Consider the following 26251-nt stretch of genomic DNA (forward strand, 5'->3'; position numbering starts at 1 on the left):
ACAAAACCAGGAATTGTTATTATATAGTTAACACTCTTGCGTTTTTTGCAGCCCCTTCTGTAGTTAGAGAGCTTGGGAATATGTTGTTAATGGGTAACCTGGGATCAAACAGGTTTTTATTTTCTGTTCTCCTTCTGTTCTCAGAATCTGTCAGAGAAGTGTGACACTGAATATAATTAAAAAGAAACCTTTACAACAGACTAATTAAAACTGTAAAATACCGGTAAAAAATCTGTGAATAAAATGTTGCCATTTCCTTTACTAGTTTGCTAATAGAAGTAAATGAATGAAGGCACCTTTGCAAATTCAAAAAGTCAATTAGGAAGAAAAGCAAGAAAAATTAGACCTTGTATGTTCAGACATAAGAATTTGGTCCATTTTTACAGTAGCTGCTAGAAGTTTCACTTCCCGCTTGTCAATGAATCCCCAATGACTATTTTTATTGTTCATTAAATAGTTATTGACGAATGCAAGAGCTGAATACTTTTCTTCAATTGAAAGTATGGGAGAATATTTTTCTGTTTTCTTTCAGTTATACCAAGATTTTGCTAGTTTGCAAGCTGAATCAGTTCATTCCACACCAAACAGAGCAGCCAGTCTGCTTACTTTGTTCAGTAAATCAACACTTTGTGGCTGGATTATCCTCTTGAAATGGGAAGAGTATCTAAGTGAAGGTGAATTGTTTTCTCCAAAATAAAAACCCTGCTCTGGAGCTAAGCACAAAAATATGGTCAGGTTGCAGATTATGCAACCAGAAACCGGTTTCAGATCTAGGCTACATGAGTCTTTCCAGGTGGTACAGCTCATTCTGCTTGCAGCTCTGCAAATATCCAGATCCATAGATGGAGCAACTCAACTTGCCAGTCTCTTATCAAGATTGTCCCACAGGCCACACGAATCTGTGTATGCAGTGAGGCTTGGCAGCACTTACACAGCATCGGTGCTGCCATGGCACCCACCACCATCGCCCCGGCTGCTGCTGTACTTCCAGTCGGGAATGTGCCTCTTGCTGTACTTGGGCCCTTCTAGCAAAATGCTGAATTCCACACCTGCCACCTACAGTCAGACACTTAAACTCAGTTTTATCCATTCGTGGTGGCTGATCTTTTTATCAGCAGAAAAATCTGACAAAAAATGTTTTTCCCATTAAATAATAACATCTTTAAATAGTTTAAATAACTACTCACATTTGAGTAACTAAAAAAATAGAAATTGGAATGGAAATTATTTTGATCATTCAAATTCTCTGGAACAGGTTGCCCAGAGAAGTTATGGATGCCCCATTCCTGAAACTGTTCAAGGCCAGGCTGGAGGGGGTTTGGAACAACCTGGTCTAGTGGAAGGTGTTCCTGCCTGTGGCAGAGGGGTGGAAGTAGATGATTTTAAGGTCTCTTCCAAACCAAACCATTGATTGTATGACTCCATGAAGTACACATGCAATACCTCTTACTTTACTCTCTATTTAGAACAGATATACTACTCTAAAGATACATTCTATAGTAAATATACCTGAAGTATACCTATTTCTTGTAAGAGAGTGTTTCAGTTATAATCAGTGTCAGGGTGTAAATTGGACCCATTCATGTTTTAAAATGTGAGTATAGGGATTGCTGCAAGGGATTGCTGCAAATGTGTTGCCCATATGCATGGACAGTTGGATGAAAAGGACCACCTGTGCAGAGGGGACATGTACACTGCCTGCTTCTGGCACTCAGCCCAGGTGCTCAACGGTGCCCTTTTCTGTCTCAGGTGACCATATGAGGAGTGGGACTTCTCACTGAGCTCCTCTGAGTCACATGGAAGTTAGAAGCTTGAAATAGTTGTAAGATAAGTGTGCCTGTGTGTGTGTGTTTGTGTGTGTACATGAACCAGAGCCACCCACCTTGATTGTGACAGATGAGGGCAAGAACCTTTGCACCATTTGGGTACCATGGCTCTCCCATCAGCCTGGACCTCCCAGGCAAGTGGTGCACCCCTTGCTCAGGGATGCCAGAGAAGGCAGATTTTGCTGTTTCCTGAACTGCTCCTGCCCTATTGCAAGTTTACCTCTGCTGTCATCAGCAGAAGCATCACTATCTGCCGGGAACTTGAAAGTAATTTATAAAATACATAGAATTCTAAATAAATCAAGCTGTCATTCTCATACTTAGAAATGTTTTTATTAAATATTTTAAACTTCTGTATGAGACAAATAATATTGGTGGCCTTGTGCAACACAGTGGCATGTAAAACAAAAACAATTTAATGTGCAAGAGAATACAATATTAAGTTACCCCTCATATTAGCCACCAACCAGAATGACTGCACATGAAAGAGTCACTTAGAGCATTTCAAGCACAGTGCTTCCCCACGCAGAGGGGATGAAAGCCCATTTCAAACAATCTGGCTTCAAAACCAGAAGGAGGACAAACTATTTGGCCTGGTGACCCAATCACTTGCAAATGTCACCATTTGCTTCCAGGACATCAACTCTTTACAGTGCATTGCATTGCCAAGTAAATGTTTACCTGGAAACAACACAGTTACCCTTCCGTGAAAACTCCCGATTCTTAAAATTTTTTTTTTTACTTTCCTCACTGTCAAAGCTTCCTTCCACATTTTAAAAAGTAGATTTATGATGAATACTTCAAGTTGCCATTAATGGAAGTCTCAGACGTAGCAATAAGGCCTGCACGGTCATTTTTTTTCTCACAGCGATTTCTGATGGCTTTGTAGATGGCAAAAGTAGGGATGGTCAAACTAGGCACTCCAGCAAGGACCACAATAACAGCATACACCCAAGGGGGATATTCGAGCTTCTTCGTTTTGGGGAACTCCTCCTGTAAGAGCAAACAATCAAGTTGTAGAAAGTTGTGAAGAGTAAATACCTGGGACATATTCAATAATTCACATTCAATAATTCAATGGCACAACAATTTGCCAATTCCACAGCAGCTTTCAGATCAAGGATTTCCAGTCTCAGCTGTTTTGGAATTATTTTTACCTAAAATTGATGGAAAGAAGATGACATGAAGGAAGCAAGTTTGATGGTCAAACAGCCTTTGGGTGGGAAGGCTGAAATCAAAGGGTGAAGGAGAGCTGAAACTTTATTAAGAAGGAAGTGAGGTTGTCAAGGAGGAGAGACGAAAGCATTCCCATTTCCCCATCTTCCTTTCTCTCCCTTTCTGTGCCTGTCCTAAGAAAATTAAAATTATCTTTACAAATTAAGTGTGCGGCATGACTGTTTCTGCTTTGAAGATGGTGACTAGTATAAAGTCATAGAACAGAAAGCAGAACTAGACAGGCAGAGAAGAGGTGGGTTGACAGAGAAAATGATGGGACTCACATTTTTTCTAATACTCCTTTCTCTGTACCACATACAGCTTTTTGTTTTGCAAGGGGAGGAAAGGAAAAGTAGGTAACTTATTGCTGCAATCATAAGTTAAATCAAACCAAAACATTTGGAAGAGGAAAGGAGATATCTGAATATTAATATTAATTTCTTCTGTCAGTGATGAGTAACCAGCACTACCGCTGTTCTGTAATTTTGAATGCAAGCAGAAAGAAATGCAATATCAAAATGGCTTCAAAGATTTGGTCCTTTGTCAATATGGAAAGGTTGTGACATTTCCAGATCTTCTATAATCCCTACTGGGGAACCGATATCTGTTTCAGACCTGTATGAAAACTGGACTAGTATTTTGGTTTTATCCTCTTTGGAAAAGCTATTCAGGTGTCACTACATATCAGTTGCAGGCATTACAGATGAATTTAGGACTTATTTTTCTAAGTGTTATTGTTTAATATTACTTTTTCTCATAGTATGTTTCAATTAGAAAACTGTTTCAGGTGGGAGATGAATATATCTGACCATGACTTTTACATTAAAGAAGAATACATAATTATTAAAAACTATTTTGGTTTATATACTTACATAGTTAGGGTCCCAAACACTGTAAAGCAGTTCTTTGCTGACATTCACCACAAGATAAAAGATGAAGATAACTAACATAATGAGAGGACTAATTAGTCTCCAGGTTATCTGCCAGAAAATATTGGGTTTGTGTCCAGTCATGAACTCAATATCCTTGTTAAACCTAGAAACAACAACAGGAAGTTCAGGACTGTAAAAACTGGTGAGGATCAAAGAGTGCCTGCTCCTAAACAGAAAAGCCCAAACTACCCCTAGCTGTGCTTCCCAGGACTTTGCTAATGTCAATGTGAAACTGGAATTGTCAACAACATCAGGAGTTAAATCTGAGTAGTTCAATTTAAGCATATATAATTACAAGTCAAGAAAATTATTTTGGGAAATGTACTATCTTCTAGAAGTCTGTGAGGCATGTGCAAAATAGTTTCAACAGGTAAGAGTCAATACAGATGGACTTTCCCTAAAACATATTGTTGTATTGCTTCACAACTTCTTGGTAAGCATCTCATTACTGTATAAATTAAAAGGAATGGCACAATATTAAAAAAGAACAAAAGCATATTGCAGTAATTTTACTAATTAGATTCTGTACATAATATTAGCTTAATTTGGATTTCTACCAGTTTTCTCAGGTTGAGTACTGAAACAATATTTAACTTTCCACATTATTAAGAACATCTAAAAATGCATTATTTGGACTATTCAAAGAATGTGTAGTGGACAATGGGGAAAAAATACTTCTATAAGAAGAAACAATCCCTGCATTGAGAGTGATACTGTCTGCATCAGTCCCGCACCAATTTATGACAACACGTTGTGCCCACACTTCTTAAAAAATAGTTCGTTTGGAAGTTTGGGGTTCTATTCTTAGTCCTCTTGTCTGGCTTTCCTGTGTGTCTTGTGGGGATAAGCCTAAGGGGGCTATTCACTTGGTCTTTCAGCTATGAACAACACACTGAATTCAGCAAAGCCTCAAATAAATTTGTTTCATCTTTTCATCCCTAACTTCTTAGATCTAGGTGTCCTAAAATGATATGGAGCCCCACATCCCAACTTCAGGGCATGTCCAGGTGTAGCTCCTGTGAGTGCCATGGATAACACACATTATCCTTCAAGCAAGAGATCTATCTTTTTACCAATGCCCCTTTCTCAGAAAAAGATCACAGAAACTCATCTGGAGCACTTCTGGGCAGCTCCAATAAGCCCTGTTCTCAAAGAGGGCTACAGTGATCTGTACTGGCCAGGAACATTGAAGTTTGGTGTGAAGCTCTGTTCTGAATGAACCCCCACCCCTTTTTAAAGTCAGCCCACATTTGTGGCCTGGGAATAGCTTTAATTTTACTTTGTAAAGTGTTCTGAGATCTTAAAGGTAAGGAAAAGTGGTCAACACAGACTTTTCTGTCCTTAACAAATTAAAATAAGCCTTCTTTCTCAAGGATACTCTGTCTAATTTATCTAAGCTGATTCATGCCGACTCAGGCAATATAAATCTTTAAGTATGGGAAGATTGGCCACAAGGGCATTCACCCCATTGCCAGGAGCAGCAGCGGGGGGACCTAGCACAGGTTCAAGCAAATCCTATGGGTGATTGAATTCCCTGTGCTCCTTTTCATATTTCTTACATATTAATTATAAACATAAAGATGCTGAAATTTGATTTATTACATCTCTGGAAAGTTGAGAGGATAATTACTCACTGCTACAACTGATAAAGTACTGAGTCTATCTGCTAAGAATGTATCTCAGTAGCCTTGGATTTGCATCCTGCTGTAAAACAGCATCTGCAGCCTGCATTGGACAGTATCATTAAGCATTTGTTGTAAACACTCCTGGGATATACCTCTGTTTTAAACTTTGAGCTCAGTGCACTTGTACTTTGTTTCTGCTAACTAAATATTTAATATAATTATCCTGAAGAAGAGTTATTGTAAATATCACCATATTTAAAATGTAAGTGAGCTACAGTGGCTCTTATGTAACATGCAAACACCTACATTCTGATGCCTACTTTAAATATAAATTATTTACACTCATATTATTACACTCTAGCGCACTTATTAATGCCAAATATTTTCTTACAATATCTTAGTCATGTGTTTATTTGAGCTGGTTATTAAAGAGCATTATTTATTATAATGTATTAATAAAGTGGAGAAGTTTCTGGTACAAATTCCTAATAAATATTTTTTCTTTTTGTTGAGAACTATTTAACAAAGCTAAAACATATAAGAAAGCCTAAACTACAGTTGCATCATCTCAGTGATTTCTATAACAGAAATGCTACGCACGGAGATGCAGCAAGATTGTAGTTATGCAACTAATCACTTTATACACTGCTATCTAATAATGTTTAAGCTGTATTTCATACCTGTCTATTCCATAAATGTAGACGACTGCAAACATCTCACAAAATGCAATTATCAGCAAGGGAATAGAGCCAGCATAACCGTCAAATAGAGTCAGCCAGTAATTACCAGAATTCAGCACAAAAACAAAAGCTATCAAATAACACACCAAACAAATGAGACCTGTGGGAAAAAAAAAAAAAACAACAAAACAACAGGACACTTAGGTAAAGAAAGCAAAAGCAAAATGAAAATAACAACAACAACAACAATAATAATAACAATAATTATAATAATAATGTCTTTTCCCAGTAACTATAAAGCTTAATAAGTAATTCTTGCAGCCTGAAGGTCACCACTTTATTTTTTAATAGCACTCCAAGAAGGCCTGCTTCTATGCAGGTAAAATGGCAAAACTGTCCTAACATTGCACAGGTGGGAGATGCTACAAACAGAAGGGGAGAAAGCTGAGGAGGGACAACATGTCTTCTTCCTCCTTCTTGGTGGGACACTGTTACTTTGAGAGAAAACCTGCCTGGGTGAAGGACTTGGGTCCTCCAGCTTCCCAATGGAGGAGATGGACAGTCATCATGAGCAAACTGATGAGCAAGCCAAAGGGCGAACAGCTGCCTGCAGGCTCAAAAGGAACCTCTCAGGAGCTGCCCCACTGGGGAACATGAGAAAGTCTTCAGTAGGTTGTCTGGGTGTCTTAGGACCATTCCAGATCAGAAAGTAGATGGGTGGTGAGTTGCTTTTTCAGCATAAAAGCTGTTCCCTGGGGAAGTCACTTGTCTTTAAAAGGCACTTACCAGTAACAACTTCCTTAGGCACTCGGGGGGGTATAATCTTAAGATCTTGTAAAGGTACAAGCACACCTTCTATATTTCCAAACATAGATGACAAACCCAAGCAGAAAAGCATGATGAAGAAGAGAATGGACCACAGAGGTGAGACGGGCATTTTGGTGATAGCTTCAGTGAAGACAATAAAGGCTAAGCCAGTTCCTTCAGCTCCCTGTGGAAGATTGAAGCTCCTTAACATCATGCAGCACTTAAATTTTTATTGGCATTCATTAGACTTGATGTATGCTACACATACCATAGTACTTATGCTTTTTGTTTCCACAAAGATCTCCTAATGCAGGGATATATTTACTGTAATATAGTACAGAATCTATTTAATATTCTTTTTTATGGAATTTCATGGACGTCTATTTTCATCTGTAACTCACCACCTTTTTAACCTCTCTCTGGGTGTCTCTTTCCCAGTCATCTTGTCCCACCACAGCTGTAACCAGCTAGTTTCAGAGAAAGACCTGCTGCTATTTTGCCAACTACCTGAGGCCAGCCTAGAACACTGTGACAGACCGTTGATACTTTTCAGGGGAATTAAACAGTTTATCTCTTCACAAGAAAAACGGGGCAAACAAAAGTAATTCTTCAGTCCAAGAGCATTCCAAGCCAACTGCAATCCATCGGTGGAAATATAAAAAAAACCAATCACCTCAGAAGAAAAAACATTTTGCAATTAAATAATTATTACGCATTCATACCATATTTAAGGTATCAATATGAGTTGGGTGTTAAACTTACATCATTCAGGAAAGTTTCCAGATCACAGGTTTCAAACTTCAGGCTTGCAAAAGTTGCCGGATCAGTCATGTTACACAGCTGCTGCATTTGTTCAAAGTTATCTTGGGTTACATTACCTTCCGGCAAATCAAATGCATTCATCAGAGTAAGAATATTTCTGAAAAAGTGAAATGCAAGAAATTTGAAATTATTTATTTTTAAGCATCCTCATTTTCATCATCAAGCAAGTTACTAAGAGCGCATTATCAAGGTCAGATTTTGAAATTCCAGTAGATGTGCACATGCAAGTCTTTCTTTCTTCTTCCAAGGTAAGTCTGATGCTGTCTTTCATGGTAAAGATGATCACTAAATGGATGGACACTCTAGGAACCTGTGCAGGAATTAGGTGTCTATCTTTACATTGCAGACTGGGCACCAGTTCCCAGACTGGGCAGCTTCTGGGAATGTCTAAGTTGTCCGCAGTCATGAATCACGCACTTTTGCAGTTGAATGTGGAGGAGCTAGACTGGAACCCACATAGTCTTACAGTTCCGGTTAGAAAAGAGTCTGGTTGCCCTGGTAAAATGAGGTAATTCTGATGAGACCTATGCATTTAAGCTTTCCAGAGGAAACCTAAATACAGAGCTGACACGGGCCCCAGGGAATATTTCATTCATGCCATATGTCAGCATGGGGAATAATGCCAATTATGGTTCCTTATGCAACATTTAAGTAGGAGATCAGGTGGCTCAAACAATTATCGCTTTCCAAGGGATTTATTCCATGATTCAAATTTTTTTGAGTAATGAGTAGTTCCAATACCATGTGGGTCAAGCCCTACAATTATTCAGAAATGATAAATCCATTGTCATCAGGCTAACAGAGCTGACTCAGCCAAACAAACACCTGCATATTCTGTGGGGGCTTTTTCTAATAACTTACGTGTCAAAACAGTCATCATATCTTTCTGTGGCTCTGAATCCAATGATGGAATATATGACAGTTGCTGCATAGATGGAAGTGAAACCGTTGATCACTGAGACAATCACAGCATCTTTCTCACAGTTATTGCTGCAATTCAAAGAAAAAAAACCAATGGATTTCAAACACATTCCCAAAACAAATACTAAAACTGGCTACTAAGACTAAGAAAAGAGTAGCCTACAGATGCACAGGTACATCAGTGTACCTGCTAAGAGCAGACAAGTGCTGGTGTTAAAGATAGATTTAGTAAAATAAAAATTGGTGTCTTAAACAATTTAATAGCTATGGTTTTGGTTTGGGTTTTTTTTGGTAGTTTTTTACCCTTCAAATAATCCTATTCATAAGGAATAACTGCCTGAGTTGTTTTCATATCTGAGTCACAGGAAGTATGAGGGGCAAAAGAATATGTCTCCTCCTTTTCAAACTTGGCATGCATGTGTGCAGACACATATTGCCATGGGCTGTATCTACATTGCTAGTGTATTCTGCTGCAAGGTGAAAGACTTGGATTTGAATTAGATAGCCAAAAAGGAAAAGTGAATGGAAGTTTCCATAGCACTTAGATACGGTGAAATTGCAGTAGCCAAGAGGACTTGGGACAGTATTGTTTGGCTGTTGAACAAAAGATGGTTCAAAATATCCTGAAGTTTTGGAAACACAGTGGAACTACATGATGATAAGGTTGGACAGAAAAGCTGTCTGTAGAAACTTCTCTGCTGCAGGCACTTCTTGCCAGCGTGTCTGTGCTAAGACAGAAAAATTGCAGAGCCAGAAACAGACTTTCATCTGAGGGACAAGATAAAACATCAACACTAAGTTAGTTTATGGTTTTATGAGAAGACTGTAAAACTGTAGATACTTTATTCCTTCTGGACAAAATAGGACTATTGAAATTAACTTGATGTTGTCTTAGTTAATTTTCTGAACACCTTCAAGGTGTCCAGGACAAGCCTGTCCAGCCAAGACCTGTCACGCTGTGTCCTTTACCCATTTATAGCATTGCAAATTGGTTTTTACCAGGTGTAGGGCATTGAATGAAAATTTCCTGCTGTAGTCTCATGTCTATTTTTGAATTGTAACATGACATTCTCAATGACAGGCTTGATAAAAGCATTTCTTCCTTTTAGAGAAAATAAGATGCTCAAGCTCCTTCTCATTATGAATTAGTGAATCCTTGATGGCATCAAAACCTTTTAGTATTTTCTGAGATTTTTATACTCCCAAACCATCCACAGGCAGAGTCACTGACACCTGGTCCAGCTGGTGCTGGACTGCAAGTGGCCCAACACCACAGTGTAACACTGTGAAATTTGCATGTTTTGGGTTTTTTTTTCCCTTGCATTTCCTTGGGAGTATAATGACTTTCTGCAGTTTCCCCCTTAAGTCATGAATGATTGAGCATTGAAGGAGGATGGCCAGGTGCCACAGCCCTCTGTGTTGGAAAAGCAGGAGGACATTGTTCCTTTCCTTTGTGCCTTTTTGGAAAGATGAAGAACACTCTCAGTCCTGCTCCCCATGGTTGTGGGACACTGACTTGGACCTGAAGCAGGGCTTCGTGCCTTGCACCGAGACTTGCAGACACCAAAAATTCTAGATGATCTTTTCAAAAATATCTGAAATCAAGAGTGGAGGGAGGGAACTACTTTGGTAGCTGAAATTCTGGTGTGGTGTAATTGAACCCAAGCTAAAACTGAAACACAGATTTCTGAAAGCATGACCAAACCACATACCCAAAACATAATTCAGAGACATTTATCAAAAATATTAGGTTTAGAGAATGTCACACAGTTTGCCTTTCAAGAGGAAAGACAGTGCTGAAGGAATGGCAGGCACCAAGAAGCATTGGTGGCTTCTCCAGTATTTTGTGAGACAGAGTGTAGAATATAGCACTGCATCATACTTTGCAGGATGGGACAGTCCCTGGATGATGGGAGTTCACACTACCTGGCCTCACTAATCATATATAAAGGCACTGAATTTGAATTTTGAAACTAGATATATCTTCTCATCTCAAAACTAAGGATTTAAACTGTTCTGTGTGACTTGCTTTGAAATGTGTGTACTATCATCCTACTCTGACAGCACTGAGACCAAGGTCATCACCATGCACTAAGCATTCCCACAGAGGAAACTTCTGCTCATCAGCTGGGGGTGGATAGTCAGTCCCCTTCTTTCTATCCTGCACCACTACATCTTTCTATAGGAAGTCAGGCAGCACTGAGACCTGAAATCTTGTCTCAGGAGAGTTAGGATCAGTCAGAGGAGATACATCTTACACATCTGAGGGGATGTTGTCCCAGTTCCAAGTAGCATAACAATAGGGCAAAGTAGAGATGTTTCATTTGGAAGAATGAAATATATAAAATTTGGCTTTTGCCTGGCTACTTACTGAACAGAGTTGTAACTGGAGAATGAAATGAGGCCTCCAAATGCCAGGGAGAAAGAATAAAACACCTGAGCACCCGCATCCAACCATGTCAGTGGGTTCGCCAGCTCAGTAACCTGAAGCATCAGACATACAGCTTTAAGCATATCCAACACTGCTATTTAAACTAAGTATGAGACATTCAAAACAATCATTAAAACAAGAATATTAACCATGCAAAACTCACTGGATTTCAACAGATAGGTCAGTACTTTTGTCAAACTTACCTTTTTCTTCCAAAAGAAAAACCTATTTGTAGTTTTTATAGAAGTATTTTGAAAATTGATTAAAAAATTAATTTGCATAGCTGACAGCTGCCATGTCTGTTTTCAGAAAAGGTGTTTAATATTTAGCACTAATAATGATCATTCAGAGGTCTGTTCATGGAAAATGAAACCCCTTTTAATTTTGTTCAAAAACTGTTGTATAGTTAAACCATTCTCTTTGGTCTTTTGTCCATGTAGCCATTACATGATTTATGCTTTAATTTTAGACTTGTTCGTAACTAGAATACAGGAAAAGAAATCAAGTTACACAATGGTAACCCAGTTTTTCTGTGATGATCCTTCAATTTTTTATAACAGATTTTGATGGAGGATGGAGAGCGAGAAAGAGAGAGAAAATGTCTGTGTATATGTACACTTGTTCCATCCAATCCAAAGGGTTCACCTCCCAGAATCAAGATTTTCAAGGTGTCTCAGGGATAGTTGAAAAAGCTCCAGTGGAGAGAACTAATTTTCAATTGGTTGTTAATTACAGAGAACTACATCATGTTTCACTGACAGGAGAACCACGCAGTGACTTACATTAGGGGTGAAGAGATACACTATTCCATTGGTTGATCCTTTCAACGTCAAGCCACGGATTAGGAAAATGGTAAGCACAACGTATGGAAGAGTTGAAGTTATATACACAGCCTATACAAAAAGAATGTAAATAAAACACTCAAATAAAACAGAACATTTGAATAAAAATTGCATTGCAGGGAAGAGAAGAGGAGAGCAAACAAGGTATGGTGATTAGCAATAAGGGCAAGTTTCAAGTGAGTCACAATTAGCATACTACAGAAAGTGTTCAAATGAAACAGTATGTGTGGTATACTTTGACAACAAACATTTCTGCAGCAATAGTGTTCTATTTAAGACAAGTTGTCTTTGTTGAAATTCAACTCAGATCATTCAAAAGCAGCATCAAAAATAATCTACACCCTGAGACCAGATTGCAAGGATGCAAGGATGGACTCTTAGGGCTTTGCTGGGCAGCAGAACATCAGTCACTCTTTCAAGGAGATAATATTTAGGAATAGCACAAACCCAAATAAATCTGTATATGTACATTTTGAAGAGAATGGTATAACAAAAAGAGAGTTCCTTGGTCCTGCATTGAAGATTAATATTAATGTTAAGGTGATAATACCTAAAGAATGTTTTACTAAGACCTGTAAGGACAAGGAAGACAAACTGCTCACGTAAATCAATCAGATTTCATTTCATTCATCTTCCTTCTTCAAAAAGCAGTCCCAGTGATGACACACAAAATTTTAGATATGCTTTTACTCAAGAAACAGTTTCTACAGTATTATTAGGTCTGTATAAATAAGGAATCACAACAGCATTATTAATATCATCTCATAAAAGACCTCCAAAATAACTTACCTTTCCTGTTGTTTCGATGCCTCTGATTGTGCACACATACAGTACACCCCATGCACACGTCAAACATAGCAAAAGCCACCACTGTATACTGCCAGAATCCTCAATGGAAGTGGAGATATTTAATGTTTCTCTGTACCAGAAGTAATCTACAGGAGAGCTCTTGGCACACTCTTCTACATAATCTGTAACAACAAAATGGTCGTCATTCTGTATGTCTTTTATTTACTTGGAAATAAGCAAGCTAAACAATAAATATCAGTGATCTAAATTGTACCACCTAATGCCAACTAATTTGTTATTGGCAGATTTCAGATTTTTAGAGGCTGGTTTCATGGTAAAATGAGAGATTCAAAAGAGAATTGTTTAACAGGGATTTTAATAAGGCAGCTTTTCCTCTCCCACACCTCCTTTCCCTCCCATACCTCCTTCAGGTCATCAATATTTTGTCTTTCTGTTTTGTGGGACATCCTTTCAGGTCTTGTTAGCTCAAGTTGGATTCTCAGCTCCCTGCAGTGTGCTGACCTGTGCAATATTCTGCCCTGGTCTTCCCTTAAATGAGGATTTTCATACTTATTCTGGGAGGAGAGGAGCAAAGTGCTCTGTACAGCTGTTCACTGACCCACTGGAAAAACCTGCTTCATACGGTTTCACGCAGTGCTGACTATGGAAAACCAAGCAGTCTCCACAGAGCATATTGAGGGATACAGGTGTTTCATATGAATTATGCAACTCCTTTTTTTCTTTTCTTTTCAGTATGCTAATGGAGGGCTGTTGGTGAAGAGATGAATGAAACATATTGCCTAAATCTGGAAAATCATAGAATCATAGAATCAGTTGGGTTGGAAGGGACCTCCGAGATCATCAAGTCCAATCCTTGATCCACTACCGCTGTGGTTGCTAGACCATGGCACTAAGTGCCACATCCAGTCTTATCTTAAAAATCTGAATGTTTATGTTAGACTTCCACTTTGTGAATATTCTGTGTATCTGTCACAATCAACCATGCAGCTTCATATAAAAAGTCAAAGTTTGTCTGAAAGATTAAGAGTTGATCTCATTTTATGCAATGTGAATTTTTACAAAACACAAGCATCAAAATACCACAATGTGCCTAATGGGACTGCCATGCCTTACTGCTGTTTTACAGAAAGAGGTTAAATTAGGGTAATTGTTAGAAACAGAAGTATGTGTTGTGCAACAAAATACAATATTTCATAAAATATACCTGTTCTGTTTTCATTGAGAGGACAGTTATTCCAAGGCAGGGGGTCTTGGAAGGAGTTGAAGAAATACCACATCACACAGGCAATAATAGTATTATAATATAAACCCACCAGGAAGGATACAAACATTGATGCTATGCCTGAAAAAAATAAAATCAGAATACAATGTAAATTTCAACAGTCTTGTCTTCAACACATACCAAAGTATATGGTATAAGCCTCAATCATTCCCTCCTCCCCTCTTCACCCTAATTCTATGATTTATAGCCTTTCCCCTCTCCTCTCTTTGTTTTGGGTGTAGGTTTAATCACTGTGAATTTGTTACCTAAAGTTTGGACAAATGAGTCCTATGCAGATGTATATCCTAAAACTGCTCTGAGGCTGAAACTGACTCCCACTTAGGACTCAACACTGTGAGCAGACTGACTATCTACAGACACCTCGCAGTCCTGTTCACAGTCTTGCCAGCTGATATTGAAGGAGTTTGGGATGCTCAGCTGACTTGGGGTTTTGCCTAAATGAGACCAGATAGTCTTCTTCTTCCACAGTGTCACTGCAGGGTTCAGCAGAGGGAGTGTTGTATAGGATGGATGGCTGCCAGGACGAACAGTCTGTGACAAGGTGCAGGTATCTCTCCTTCTCTACTTGTTCCCAAGTAATCAGCCTCTGGTGACTTTTCTGGCAGACAGTAAATGCTAATGATTAGCTCCTGAGAACTCTTAGGTTCTAAAGAAACTTGAAAAATTCCAGATGCAATGAATAATTTTCTTTTGTAACTGATTTACAAATGCAGGAGGTGACGAAACAATACTAACTGTCTGTGTTTCTTCCCTTTCAAGCGTGTGGTTGAGGTTGGCAGGGATCTGTGGAGGTCATGTGGTGCAATCCTCTGCTCAAGCAGGGCCACATAGAGCTGTTTGCCCAGGACCATGCCCAGGCAGACTTCTAATATCTGTGAGGTTGGAGACCCCACAACATCCCTGGGCAACCTGTGCCAGTGTTTTCGCATTCTCACAGTGTTTCCTGATGTTCATGTGGCACCTTCTGTGTTTTCTGTGTAATGAGGTATCTGTAGAGTTTCTTATGTTGTGTGCATAATGCTGCTTCTACTGCAGTACCATACTCAGAAGTCTGGTACAGATGTGAAGAAGTATTTTCTGCAAAATACTGCTTCTGTGGCTTCTAGTACCTCTCAGAATCAAGAAGGTAACATTAGATGGAGCTGAGGTCCACCAGATAAATATTCAACTATTATTTATCCACAGAACAGCTACAGAATAGTTTTTGGCACACTTAAAGATTCATCCTAATGGCAAAACAGCCAATATCAATAACACAGAAAATATCTCTGAGGCCTGAAACGGGTCTGAAATTAAAGACATGTTTTAACTGGGCCCGTGGTACTTAGGAACGTGGACACAAAACTGTCATAGTTGTTCATCATGGTTAGTTTGACCTATCAATGAAGAGTTAGCAAGAAGGAAAAAGTAATAGATCTTGGAATCTCTCATGGCATGCCAGAATAAAATCTTGAAGATTTGCTCCACAGATCATAATTTCAGAGATTTGTGCTTTCTCAGGTGGCTTTTTGTATCCTCGTCAGACTTACCAACTCCTTTCAGGGTAGGGTGGATAGAGCTCCATACGCCCACACTGCCTTTCCTCAGCCTTTGACCAATGGCAAACTCAAGATGAAGCAGGGGGATACCCTCCAGGACTAGCAAAATCAGGAAAGGGATCATGAAGGCTCCTGGAATGGATAAGAAAACTAATGATCAGTTAAGTGCTACAGCAAAACACAAACATCAGGTTTGTGAGATGTTGACATAGTAAGTGAGTTTTAAGCATCATTGTGGAAACCCTTCTCTGTTTTCTGAGTAATGTTTCTGCCTGATTGCCCAAGCAGGGGACTTCATTACATATGTGGTTTCAGGTAGGAAGTTTTATTCTTCCCAGAGGACAAACATAAACAGAAATTACTCAAGGTTAAACTTTGAAAAAATTTATTGCAAGTGGAGGAAAGGTAATTATTTTCCTGGAATTACTTCCTTTTTTTTCTTTTCCCTGCAAAATTGCCTTTATGTTTGATTAGAAGAGATCTAAGTACAGGGTTCAAACATTGTTGATTATGAGAAAGCTGTTTACTATAGGGCAAGTATTTTAAATTACTTTTTCCTGAGCAAGGATAAAGCAGAGACAACATAGAACACCATACTGGACTACCAAAGTGCAGAATCAAATGCTTGAATATAGCTATTAATAGAACTATGTATTGCATATGTATTATATATAGCTAATAATAGAATTATGGTTATCTGTCACTGCAAAATGTCTTTAACTTCACAATTTAAATAGGAGTAAAAAATCTGAATGCATTAAAGAAATCGCAGACCAGTGTGTGAATGGTTCAGGTCTGGGAATTTGCTGACTTCTTCCTCATATATGCTATGAAAATCAAATAGCATTTTAAAGAGGAAATTTGGAGTATGAAAACCATGCCAGAAGCTGAAACCTACTTCCTGATGATTCCAGGGTAGCAAGAAAGCTGGGAAGCTATTAGCACACAGCACACCTTTTTCACTTTTTTCCGTTCCTATTTTTATGTCTGTGCAAGGACCGTCATGGAGCCCCTTCATCTGACTGCTCTGTCATAGATATGTTATGCTTGAAGACTTCTTCTATAAAGGTACCTTTGTAAGTATCTTGAGGCCTCAGGAAATGCCCTAAGGCTGACAGAGCACTTTTGGCACGTCCACGGCAGAGGGTAGTTCAATTCTGAGAGTCTTGCAGTGAATTTTACCCACTGTGCTGTTGACAGGGAGAGTTATGGCGTAGGGACTGCGCTGTTGCTGAACCTTGCTGTCTTGGAGAATAAGCCATGATGTCTACCCAGACTGCTAAAACTGTGTGAGTGGAGGCGTACTTTGCAGTTAAGGTTTGCAAGAAAGTCTCGAGTGTGAGAAAAATGAAGCCCAAATCAGAATATTAATCTGCCTGCTGTCTACTGAAAGCAAAAAGTTCAGACTACCTTTGAATGCTTTCTAATACTGCATTGGAAATGGCCTGATCTTCTCCCCCTTCTGCTAACAGAGATAGCAGCTATCAAAACATACTTTCTTTGAAAGGTATGATAAGAAACAAGTGGTTGTAGCTTGAATAGAATACAAAGGTTGTGTATTTCCTTACTCAACAAGATCTTTCACTAGGGAGATAATTTCTAATCAAGTCCTTAAGTGATCTTACTGTGACCTGATTAAAAAAAAAAAAGTGACATCTCTCCGTGAGGAGCACGTTAGCAGAACTAACTGAAAATCCATTCTTAAGTTTCAAGAGATTATTTGAAATTACTGGAAGTTGAGTTTCAAAGGGTGACAAGGACTTATCCTTAGTGCAAATAAGGAGTATTTGAATAAGGTAGCTGTACAGATCCATCTTCTGGACTTAACTCTTACTATTGCCAAAGAAGGGTTTCACCAGAGAGAAGCGAAACTGTGGTGTGGCAGAGTCCTATATGGCATCCAAAAGGGCAGGTAAAAGGAAAAGATCCAGATGAAGTAGTCATACAAACTCTTTAGCGAGTCTTTTAGAGAGAGAATGCTCTGGAACTTAAAAATGCTGGTATAAACACAATGATCATGTCCTTCTCTCATCTTACCCTCAGGAGAGTTCCTGGTAAGAGTGTGACAGGAAGGAAACTGTGTGCCAGCCTGACATGGGGTTGGAGAACATGACATATTTATGGCTGCCTGTAGTTCCTCACATGGACAAGTAACTTTGTCTTTGGAAAAGGCCAGACATTCTGTGTGTGGAGGTTGTCCTACCAACCTTCCCATGTAGGAAAGAAGCCATCAGGATTCAAGGGGGTGAAACACAACAGTGAGGGGGCACTCATTGCATACCCTGCAAAAATCCTAATTTCTATGAAAGCAAGAATAAAACAGTTAGCAGAAGTGTTATTCACAGACAGAGGGTACAGTATTAGTAGCGAATGAACTATTTGAAGCCAAATCTACATGCACTGCTTATCCAACCAGGTGAAGAGGGGCCCTTGGGTACATACCAGAGCATGTTTCAGCACAGCTAAGCTAGTCCATAGAGACAAAACAGGACAAACCTTTGGAAACTGAAAGGACAGAGTGAGTCAGTTCCTTGCAGTGACTGAGTGTGACACAGTTTCAATGAGATCCAGAACCTCTGCCAACACTGGGGAAGACCTTTGCATTGTCAACAATGGTGCCAGGGCACATGCAGATGAAGAGTCTATCACCATTTCTGGCATAGCTGCCTTTCAGCCACCAGTCAACAAAGTAAGGAGAGAGGGCTGCCCTGTTACATCTGACATTAGTAGCTCCTGCTATCTATAATTTTGTAGAAGTCCCTGGAGAGGTGGGAAGAGAGAGGGAAGAACCTTGTTTTGGAAGTGAACTTAGTCCCTCAAGAACTGGAATATGCCCTATATGTTTCACAGGTTTGTGACATGAAAATACGTAGTCAGAAAGACACGAATCAGAAACCGATTGCTTTAGCACTGACACCATTTGTAACAATACCTGAGCTAAGACCACAGTGCTAAATTTGAATTTTAAACTAGGAGAGTTCAGTTTCCTCAGAACTAGGGTGGATCACCATAATTCATTCTTTCTGGCATTACAAAACAGCCACTTTTCTCCAAGGTGAAACAGTACCAGCCTGAGGCTCCTAGATTTATCATGTAGCTGCTCCACATTAATGCAAGGCTTTTGTTCTTGCAAAGGCTATGAAAAGGGAATGTAGCTGAGATGTGAAAAGTGGGGAAGAAAACAAATAGAATACTGTTCTCCTTGGAGGTGACGTCTACATATTCCTTTTCCTGAAGTGGTAGACTGACACAGAAGAAAGAGAGGAATAGTCAGCAAAGTTTAGCAAACATCTCTGCAAATAACAATTCATAATGAGTTCCTCAGTCTGACTAACAAAAAGTATGTCCCAAGTCAGTTATTCTTCTGGGTTTCCTCTGAAACCTTTTCAGTTAGTCTATATTTTTACAATAACAGCTAGTTTTTAATGCATGCAAGATGAACTACACTGATTTTAAAAACTGATAAACTTTTAGTAAGAAGGGGGGTTTTTTGTTGCTAAACAACATGCTTTATAGAAGTCTGAGAGTATTATGTCTGTACAGCTACCTTTGGCAAGTGGCTTCAATAAAAAATATCTTTTCTAGTGCATCAGTGATTGATCATTCAACCTGATGTGTGGCACGTGCCACAATGGGCTCAGCATTTTGAGTAGCATTTTATGTATTCAAAACTGCTGATTTTGATTAGCAAACATTGAAAATGTCAATGAAAGACAAGTTTGTAACTATCATTACTTGAATTCCATAGGAGTAGAAAGCAAAAAGCGCAGTTGGCTGATTTCATTATAATAGTGGCCACTTGATACTGTGTTATTGTTTTTAGCAGACTTTATTGAAGTACCCAAAAAATTTAGACTTTGCAATAATGATTGTTTCAAAAACTCTGGTATAGACAACATCAAGAAGATACCCCGTGGAGCAGGTGGGTCTCTGTCCACCCCTTTTGTTATCACAGACATGAAGTACATGGTGTGTGTATAGACCTGCAGTGCAGAAACTATATCCATATGCAAGCAGATACAACGAAAGTATTTCTGGCTTGAACCATGTATATCATGGTAGCTCTGACAAGGTAAAAATCCATGGTGTGCCATGTCAGAACTGGACGAATTACTAAAACTACTGGTATTTAGGTGTAAGAATATCGTTATATTTTCAAGAGAAATAAAATGACAGTTCTCAATTATATATGAAATTTTTTTTCCTTTTCTTGGCTTCTTCTCTTTCTAGGGTTCAATTCTAACAGCCAGCTCAGAAATCCATCTCTGCTGTGTTTTCCCTTTCTCTCAATTTCTCCCCAATCTTTCCAAAAGAAGCTGTAATGGAAAAAAAAAATAATTTGACTCTGCAAAGCTGCTATATAGCATCATAGAATCACTAAGGTTGGAAAAAACCTCTAAGATCATCAAATCTGACAATAACCACAGTGTTCACCGCTAAACTATGTCCCCAGTGCCACATCCACATGACTTTAGAACACTTCCAGGTTCATATGGGACATAAAAAAATAAACCAATACTTTTGAAGCTGTCACAGTGTTATGAACCTAACAAATAAACAAATGATCTGAAAATAGATGCTGTATAGTTGTATATAAATAATGATTAATATTTCAGTCTAAAAACCTTATAGTTAAGATATTAGATTCTCATCCTGTTTCAGTACTGTATTTCGGAACACATAATATTTGGTTTGAGCGTCCATATTGCTATTACTCTCTCTTTAATCTAAGAGCTTCTAATGTGAAATTGAAAAAACTATTATTGCTTGCACATAATTCCTTGTGAAGGGAAGGCAGGTAGACTTCAGATAAAGGTGTTTTACTATATTATCATATTCTTAGACCTCAACTGTAATGAGGGTACCAGTAAGGGACTGCTAATGTCATTACTGTCACTTCATTCAGTGTGGCACACACAGAGATAAGAAAGTTCTCTATCATGCAGAAGCAAGGTTTCCATATGCAAGCTGTAGACTTAGAGACATTTTTTTTTTAAATTAATGATTCAAACATTAAATATGCATCTTCTTTTATATTATGGTCATAAGGGATGAAACAAAAATGCTCAACAGCTGATTAAATGACATGTTGCTCAATAAAGATTAAACAAAAGCTATGTGCAATGTCAGAGACAGCTATTAAATGAAAGGAAATTAAAATCTCATTAAGCTGGTAAAAGCACTGAGGCAAACACCATACGTTTTACATTGTGTGCATATCGAACTCCAGTTCTCCTTAGGTAATGATGTATTTGACAACTTTCAAGCCATTAAAGGATAAAATGTGCTTTGCTCTACTAAATTTCACTAGGGTAAATATTCCATTTAAAAACCCACAAACTCAAATTCTATGACAAGAAAATAAGTAAATTATGTAAACACCATTTCTTTTTGTATATTTGGGTATCACAGTGTTAAAACACTATCACAGTATTGTTTTTAGGAAGAAGCAGCTCTTAAATGATTCCAGATTCAAGTTCAAACATCTGAAAATAAGAGTTACTTATAAACTCAGTGCTCCTAACTCTCTTCACTACAGATAATTTTCAGGGAAAAAAATCCACCTTCTTTGAAGTCTAAGTACCACAAGCACAAATTTTATACTTCACTGTGGTCCAATTATGTTTCATAAGGTATAGAAAATTTGCAAACACCAGTTCACAAAGTGGACTCCAGCCTCATTTGGGAATGTCCTTGGCTGAAATACTATCTACATCATTGCTACCAGATCTCATCCATGCTAAATGATCTAAGTGTTCATCCATACAACTCATATTCAAAAAGAAAGAAGATAGCAAAGCAAATCCTTAGAAATTAGAAACAATTTTCAGGACAATCAGCCTTGATTCAGTATGTACCTAGTATCTGACCATGTGATCACATAGGACTTTTTGTCATCCTCTGCAGATATTTACTGCATGGGAAATAGCTTTTTTTTAAAATCTCTTGATGCACAGCCATAACCCATGATCATGCCAGGAACATAATCCCCATTTCCAGTGACAGAGCAGCAGCAGAGATTCCTGCACTCAGGATTCAGTGAAAACATATCTTGAAGACACAAAGTGTGAAGTCATACACCATCCAGAATAAAGGCACTGGACCTGCTGGGGGAAAATGGAGCTTCCACCGTGAACTCATGAGTGTGGTGTATTCTTTCTAAAGGATAACTTGGAAGAAGGTACGTAACGTTGCAGTTTCCCCCTACTCTGTTATAGAGGCAAATCTGTGCCCCTGAGTGGGCCACACAAATGCAAAGATGAATAAATTATCTTGACGACCATGTTGAGGGGCAAAGACTAAGGCAAAACTCGTATAAAATATCTAGGAAATACGTGTTTCCAACTGGAGTTATGTGAAGCCAGGTAGAGGGAACACAACAGAGGTAGGATGTCATACACAATGACTTCCACAAGCATCCAATTCTGGAGTGGTTTTATGGTGTCACATGTTCAAATTCAAAGTCATCCATCCAAACATCAGCAAGAGTCTTTTTTATTTTTTTTCCTGATCAAAGGGAGAAGCTTGAGAGCAGACACTGTAATGAGAGGATGACAGTGGTGGCAGGAGTTGGACTTAGACCTACCAGAAGAGTCTGAGACGCACTGTACAGCAGAGAAGGAGAAGCACAGTAGCTCTCCATCCTCACATATGATGAAATTAAGGAATCCTTTCTAAGAAGTAACAGGAAGGCATTCCTGATGACTCTTGTGCATTGATATGAGTCATGGCATTTTGTGCTATGCAGAATAATTGATAAATAAGGTAGCAATTCTGGCTAGAAGGACACACATCTGTGTATTAGCTCTAAGTGCAGACCCAGCTACAAAATTTCTTTGTTATTACTCCCTTTCAAATTCTGCCTAAAATTTGAGTGAGAGAGTCCCAGGGAAACAAAAAACCCAGGGATAACTGTTGTTAGTGTTCCTGAGAAAGGACAAGCAATAAGATGATGAGAAAGGAAAATAATTGCTGTCAAAGGACAAATTAAAACAGAGTACTGAAACACACACATAAGCAATTCATAAATCTTCACCGACATCAGTCAGAAAACCATGATCCATACCAAGTTCTTTGCATTTATTGGATGTTTGCTTTTTAGCTGCATTTCACATGACTAGACCACAAGGGAAAGAAATACCAAAAAGCAGGAAAGTGCCTATAAGTCTACCGTGGAAAACAGAGCATCTCCACTTTCTGGAAACTCTAAACCCCAGTCCATGTTAGAAAAATCTTAATGTTAAAAGCATCTACTCTTGCAACGGAGTCACTGGTCATTACATGTCCCTGACTTTGTAGGAGCAACTTCCCACAGAACTCTCATTTGTCCCCACTCTAATTAGGAAGAGCCATTTTTAAACAACTCACCTTGTACATTTAATGAAAATTACTTTGAAATACTGTTCCTTAAGCCATTTTTTTCTTTCAAGATCAAACATTACAAAGGAACAAAAGGTTTTTTTTACACACATCCCAAACTGAAATGCAGACAACAACTAGATAGCAGAGAGAAAAGACTGTAGGAAAATGAGACATTTATGTTGTCGTATAATATTTAAGCAATGGTTCAGCTCAAAATCATCTTTTAAAACAAACAGCAAAACAGTGAAACAAAATTTTTAATATGGTCATTCAGACCTAACCTGAACCCTAAGGAGTCCCAGTAAATACCACATATTTGGATTTTAAATGACTTAGTTACAGCAACTTCTAAAAACATATTCTCAATGTTAACTACTTTCATGCTGTTACTCCTAGCACAAATTACACCCACACTGACCCTACAGGTGATACACAGATCAGTCCAGACCCAATGAAACCCTATGATGAAAACATCAGTGGGGATCACGATCAGAATCATAGTGCCAATTTGTTAGTTAATATTTTAAAATACACATTCTCTATATATGTACATAAAGTAACACTGGTTTTAGACTGAGAAAATATACTATGTACATAACAGTGCAAGACCGATTTGTTCAATCCTGTGTCCTGAAGCAAAAAACAGACCCTTCCTTTTCTTCCATCACTAACATGACTTCTGTGGATGTTCATTACCTGTGAAAGGACCTTTTCCATTGTACAGTCTTCTAGAGAGAACATCACTCTCTTATAGGAACTGACCAGTTCTAAATATATTCTATTATTGGTTTCCCAAAAGAGAGATTAAACCTGGTTTATACCCAAAGTTACTTAAGATATTAAAGACATACCTCCTCCATGGCTCTGACAGAGATACGGGAACCTCCACACATTTCCTAAGCCCACACAAAACCCTATGCATGTCAGCATATACTGAGCCTTGTTATCCCATTTTGGTCTGGAGTCTGCCTCTTGTTTCTCAAGGACCTCAAGTTCAGCATGAGAAGGTATCCTGTCCTCCAGGCCAGGATTGGGCAACTTTAGCTTTACCATATTTTAAATTTCCTGACTAAAAACACTGCCACAGTGAGGAACAATGAAACAGGCAGCTAGTCAGAAACCTGCTCAAAAAGAGACCATCTATTTGCTGTCTTCAGCTATATATAGTGAACCTTTGGCACTAGATTTGTAAGTGCAGGCTTGTGGTAAAAAGAAGCGTCAGCAAATCATTCGATTGACCAAGTCAGCTCTGACACTTATTAATGCTTTATCTGTCAAGGTTTTATGGAACAGCCTGTTCATCTAGTAGAAAACATGGATTTCAGCTAATGTAATTCAGGAGATAATTTGGCTATAAACTGTAATCGCCTATAAGGATATATAACATCCCTTGCCACTCCCTTGTTTAAACTCACTGAAATACATACATAGCCCAAGCAAATAAGAAGTAATAAGGTGCCAGTGGTCTAAGACCAAATATAGAAACTTGGTATCATTTCTTATCAGGAAGATAAACTGCTTGTGACTCACCATCACGTTCAGTTTCTCGTAGCGTTCACTTACAAAATCGTATGTTTCATGTTCCTCTGTTAGAGACCTGAATGTTCTGACCAAAAGGATGGGAAATGAAAGGGATTATAAAATCTGATCTTTAAAGTCATAAGCATAATCTGCTTACACTAATGCCTTTAATCGTTACAAGGTCTGAAGAACAGAGTGTCTTTTTTATAAATGGTCTTGAAATCAAAGGTCCCTTCACCTTTTAAATGACCGTAGATACACTGGTCCAAAATAAAAAAGAGACACTGGTTAACAAATACCACAGATACTAGCCACATACTCATTATTTCAGCACAATGATAAAAGAATTGCCATTTGTACCTCAGTGTTATCAAAAGATAAGTACTTGCCACTGAAAACTATTCATAAAATCTAACACTATATTTATCATAAGAGTTTTTTTCAGCTAAGCCCTACAGGCTCATTGCATACAATTATACAGGGTCATCAAAATAAAGAACTAGAAAAGATCTTGTAATTCCAGCCTGCGGCAAAGGAGGTGAACACATCACAGCATCCCTTTGCAGCCTTATCATGTGGATTCAAAGTTGACTCCAAAGGCTGTTCATTATCTTTTGAATAGAAAAGTTACAAAAAAAGTCTTCATCCTTCACATGGACGACTGTATACAGTAGCCTAGATGAATTTTCCCTGTAATAGGTATTAATATTTCCCTAATTTAACCTGAAATATCTCTCAGTCTGCCTAGTGATAGCACTTGCCTTTTTCATGACCCTGTCAGGTCTGTGGATGAGCTGTTTCCTGATTAACCACTGGATCATCAACTTTCTTCTCCTTTGGTGATTTCACCTACAGGTTTCCTAGCTTGCAGCAGAACAACTTCTTTTAAGCTGCCCAAAGCATATGTTCAATTTCACTCACTTTCTGCTGCTCCAGTGCATTGAGCTGCTCAGTTCTTCCTGAATTGATACTTTTTCAGCATTCGCAATACTTCTGAGATTGTGTCATGAGTATTTCATTAACATGCTACTATTTTTGTCCTTAGTCATTAGTGGAAGAATGACAAAACACTGTTCCTAAACTGATCCTAAGGAACTGCCATAGTAACCTCCCCTTAGACCACCATTTCTCCTTTCAGACGAGCTTACCATCATAATTAGATCTTTACCTAGTTCTTTGTTCATAGAGTCATCATAGAATCATAGAATTGTTTGGAAGGGACATTAAAGGTCATCTAGTTCCAAGCCCCCAGCCATGGGCAGGGACACCTTCCACTAGACCAAGTTGCTCAAAGCCCCATCCAACCTGTGGATGGGGCATCTGCAACTTCTCTGGGAAACTTGTTCCTGTGTCTTACCAACTTCATAGTGAAGAATTTCTTCCTAATATCTTATCTAAACGTACTTCCTTTCATTTTGAAGCCATTACCACTTGTCCTAACACTGCATGCCCTGTCAAACATACCTCTCTTGCTTCCTTGTAGGCTTCCTTTAGGTACTGGAAGGTGCTCTAAGGTCTCCCCGGAACCTTCTTTTCTTCAGGTTGAACAGCCCCAACTCTCTCAGCCTGTCTTCATAGGAGAGGTGTAATCATCTTTGTGGACTCCTCTGGACTTACTCCAACAATCTTTCTTGTGC

At 38.6% G+C, this 26251-nt stretch overlaps 1 protein-coding gene across 2 annotated transcripts; it reads right to left on the reverse strand.

Moving 5' to 3' along the window:
• Window positions 1-2137: 2137 nt before the first annotated feature.
• On the reverse strand, window positions 2138-24701 carry SLC6A19 (solute carrier family 6 member 19). 2 transcript variants are annotated; one of them, XM_018070151.1, is made up of 12 exons: window positions 24624-24701; window positions 15723-15863; window positions 14116-14253; window positions 12891-13072; window positions 12042-12152; window positions 11200-11312; window positions 8769-8897; window positions 7848-8004; window positions 7065-7269; window positions 6279-6438; window positions 3914-4076; window positions 2138-2819 (listed from the first exon to the last, which is right to left on the reverse strand). In XM_018070151.1, the coding sequence occupies exons 2-12, from the start codon at window positions 15853-15855 to the stop codon at window positions 2613-2615; spliced, it is 1698 nt and encodes a 565-aa protein (XP_017925640.1). In that variant the 5' UTR covers window positions 15856-15863; window positions 24624-24701; the 3' UTR covers window positions 2138-2612. The 2 variants fall into 2 exon arrangements, with proteins under 2 accessions (XP_017925640.1, XP_008929916.1); XM_008931668.2 differs by lacking the exon at window positions 24624-24701 and adding an exon at window positions 23945-24214.
• Window positions 24702-26251: the final 1550 nt, after the last annotated feature.

The sequence above is a fragment of the Manacus vitellinus genome, unplaced genomic scaffold, assembly GCF_001715985.3.
Source record: "Manacus vitellinus isolate BGI_N305 unplaced genomic scaffold, ASM171598v3 scaffold_17_pilon, whole genome shotgun sequence".
NCBI lineage: Eukaryota > Metazoa > Chordata > Aves > Passeriformes > Pipridae > Manacus > Manacus vitellinus.